The 1,909-nt window shown below is 31.0% G+C and overlaps 1 protein-coding gene across 1 annotated transcript in view; it reads left to right on the top strand.

The window, feature by feature from the left end:
- Positions 1-1,253: 1,253 nt before the first annotated feature.
- The window catches only part of LOC106680314 (uncharacterized), a 6,100-nt gene continuing 5,444 nt past the window's right edge, over positions 1,254-1,909 (top strand). The window contains exon 1 of the mRNA XM_014419903.2: positions 1,254-1,436. Within this exon, the coding sequence (XP_014275389.1) occupies positions 1,332-1,436 (105 nt within the window). The 5' untranslated portion in view covers positions 1,254-1,331. The remainder of the gene's footprint in view (positions 1,437-1,909) is intronic.

Raw genomic sequence — 1,909 nt, 5'->3', positions numbered from 1 at the left:
GTAAAGCTATCACCGTAAACAGACCTGATGAAACCCTACAAAATAGAGCGAAACGTCAGATAATAAATAGTTCACAACTATTTGTCATCAGGGTTGTTTTTTACCGCAACCTTGTCAATTATCTACATACATAATAAGTTATTCTAATTTGAGCGCGTGTTTAATTTTCTTTTACATTATTACTCTTTATATGTTTCCATCAGTTTCACTTTGTCTTTTCATTAATGATTTGGTGTTTTCGATGTGTTATTATACTTGGGCATTTGGCCTGTTATAATAAATAAAACAAAACAATTATTTTACATATTTCCTTATTTTCTCGGTATATTTATTTTAATGTTTCATCAATTCTTACAATTTTTGTATCTTGTTTTCATTTGGCCTGTAAAGAGGGGATAAACATTGGTTAACAATAAATAGTTTTTTCATATTGGAAGAATAGTTGACCGAATGAAATAGATTGTAGGAGTCCGGGTGGCAGTCAATAAAGGTATCAAAATAGTAAAAGAAAACTATGTTAAAATATATTTTAACCAACGTTTTGACATACTACTTTACAGGGCTCCGTCAGGGTTGCCTGATTGAAGGATTTATTCTATCATCTCTCCTTTAATCAGACAGCCCTGACGAAGCCTTGCAAAGTGGGACGAAACGTTGGTTAGCAATAGTTTCTTTTTACTATATTGATACCTTTACTGATCTCCCAGACTATCTTCCTACAATAAAAAAAAAAATTATTTACATCTTCAATAATGCTAAGTGCTAATTTAATTTGTTAAAATAATCAGATTGTTCATTTATAAGTGAAAAAAATAAAATAAAAAAAACTCTTTTAATGAGTATTTTTTTTTAACATGATAAAAATAATAAAAAATATGAAGAAGATGGATGCGGTCAAAAGATAACAAAAATAATTAGCAACTATTTATTTTCCGACGTTTCGTTCCACTTTGTAGAGCTTAATCAGGACTGTTTCAGTTGAGATCAATTCGAAACCTGAATGTAAAAATGAGTTCACCAACAAAATAAAATTGAGTAGTAAATGTACGTTTTTTTTTTTTTTCGTGGAGGTGCCTAATAATATAAGCAGCTTACACAGACTATTTGAAACACATTATTTTATCATTATAGCGATACTATGCAACTAGGGAAAAATGTGAAATGTGCTAAATGTGTTAAGTGGAGAAACTCGTTTAACACTCGTGTGCTAAATTTAGTGATAGCGCTTTGTTTGAAATTATCTCCCCCCTACGAGAGAAGGTTATTGTGAGGTTTTCACCTCGAATGTTTACTTTTTGTTGTTTGTCTTCATTTCTTTTTTTGTAAATGAAATGGAATTTAGGAAAAGAATAAGGAAGGATTCCGGAAAAAGATGGACGAAAGAAGACAAAAATGTCCTTTTATCCATAATTGCGGAAAGTCTGGAGAACTTCGAGGTAAGTAATCTTTCTCTTTAATTATTTATTTTTTTCTTTCAATTCTATACAAATTTAGGGTGCCCCTTTTCAGGCAATAACCATTATTCAAAGACTAGATAAGTAAGTTATTATAGGAGCATAGTTTTAGCTGAAACCACTTTTTTACATATTGTAAGTGGGTTACTGAGAATTAAAAGAAAAAGAGTTGGTTAGTTTAGTGAGTAAGACGCTTTATTACTATCTCTAAGGCCTAGATTCGAATCCGAATTTGGCATATAATTATTTTTCTGTTTCTTTAGCTGTGTGCCTTCCCTGTTGGTTCGGAAGTCCTCCCTACTCAGCCTCTTAAACAAGAGTAGTCCCCCTTAATAGTAGAAAAAGTAAGGTGATTAGGCATGATCATCAATCAAGTAATATTTAGTAATAATATATGAAGGATGTGCGATAATATATGTCGGGAGTGCAGTAAAAAAGGAATAAATAATAGTTAA

Source organism: Halyomorpha halys, unplaced genomic scaffold (genome assembly GCF_000696795.3).
Source record: "Halyomorpha halys isolate HHAL.00 unplaced genomic scaffold, Hhal_1.1 Scaffold253.1, whole genome shotgun sequence".
In the NCBI taxonomy this organism is placed as follows: Eukaryota; Metazoa; Arthropoda; class Insecta; order Hemiptera; family Pentatomidae; genus Halyomorpha; species Halyomorpha halys.
The sequence above is the reverse complement of the archived record's forward strand: the minus strand, read 5'-3'. Positions and strand labels throughout refer to the sequence as shown.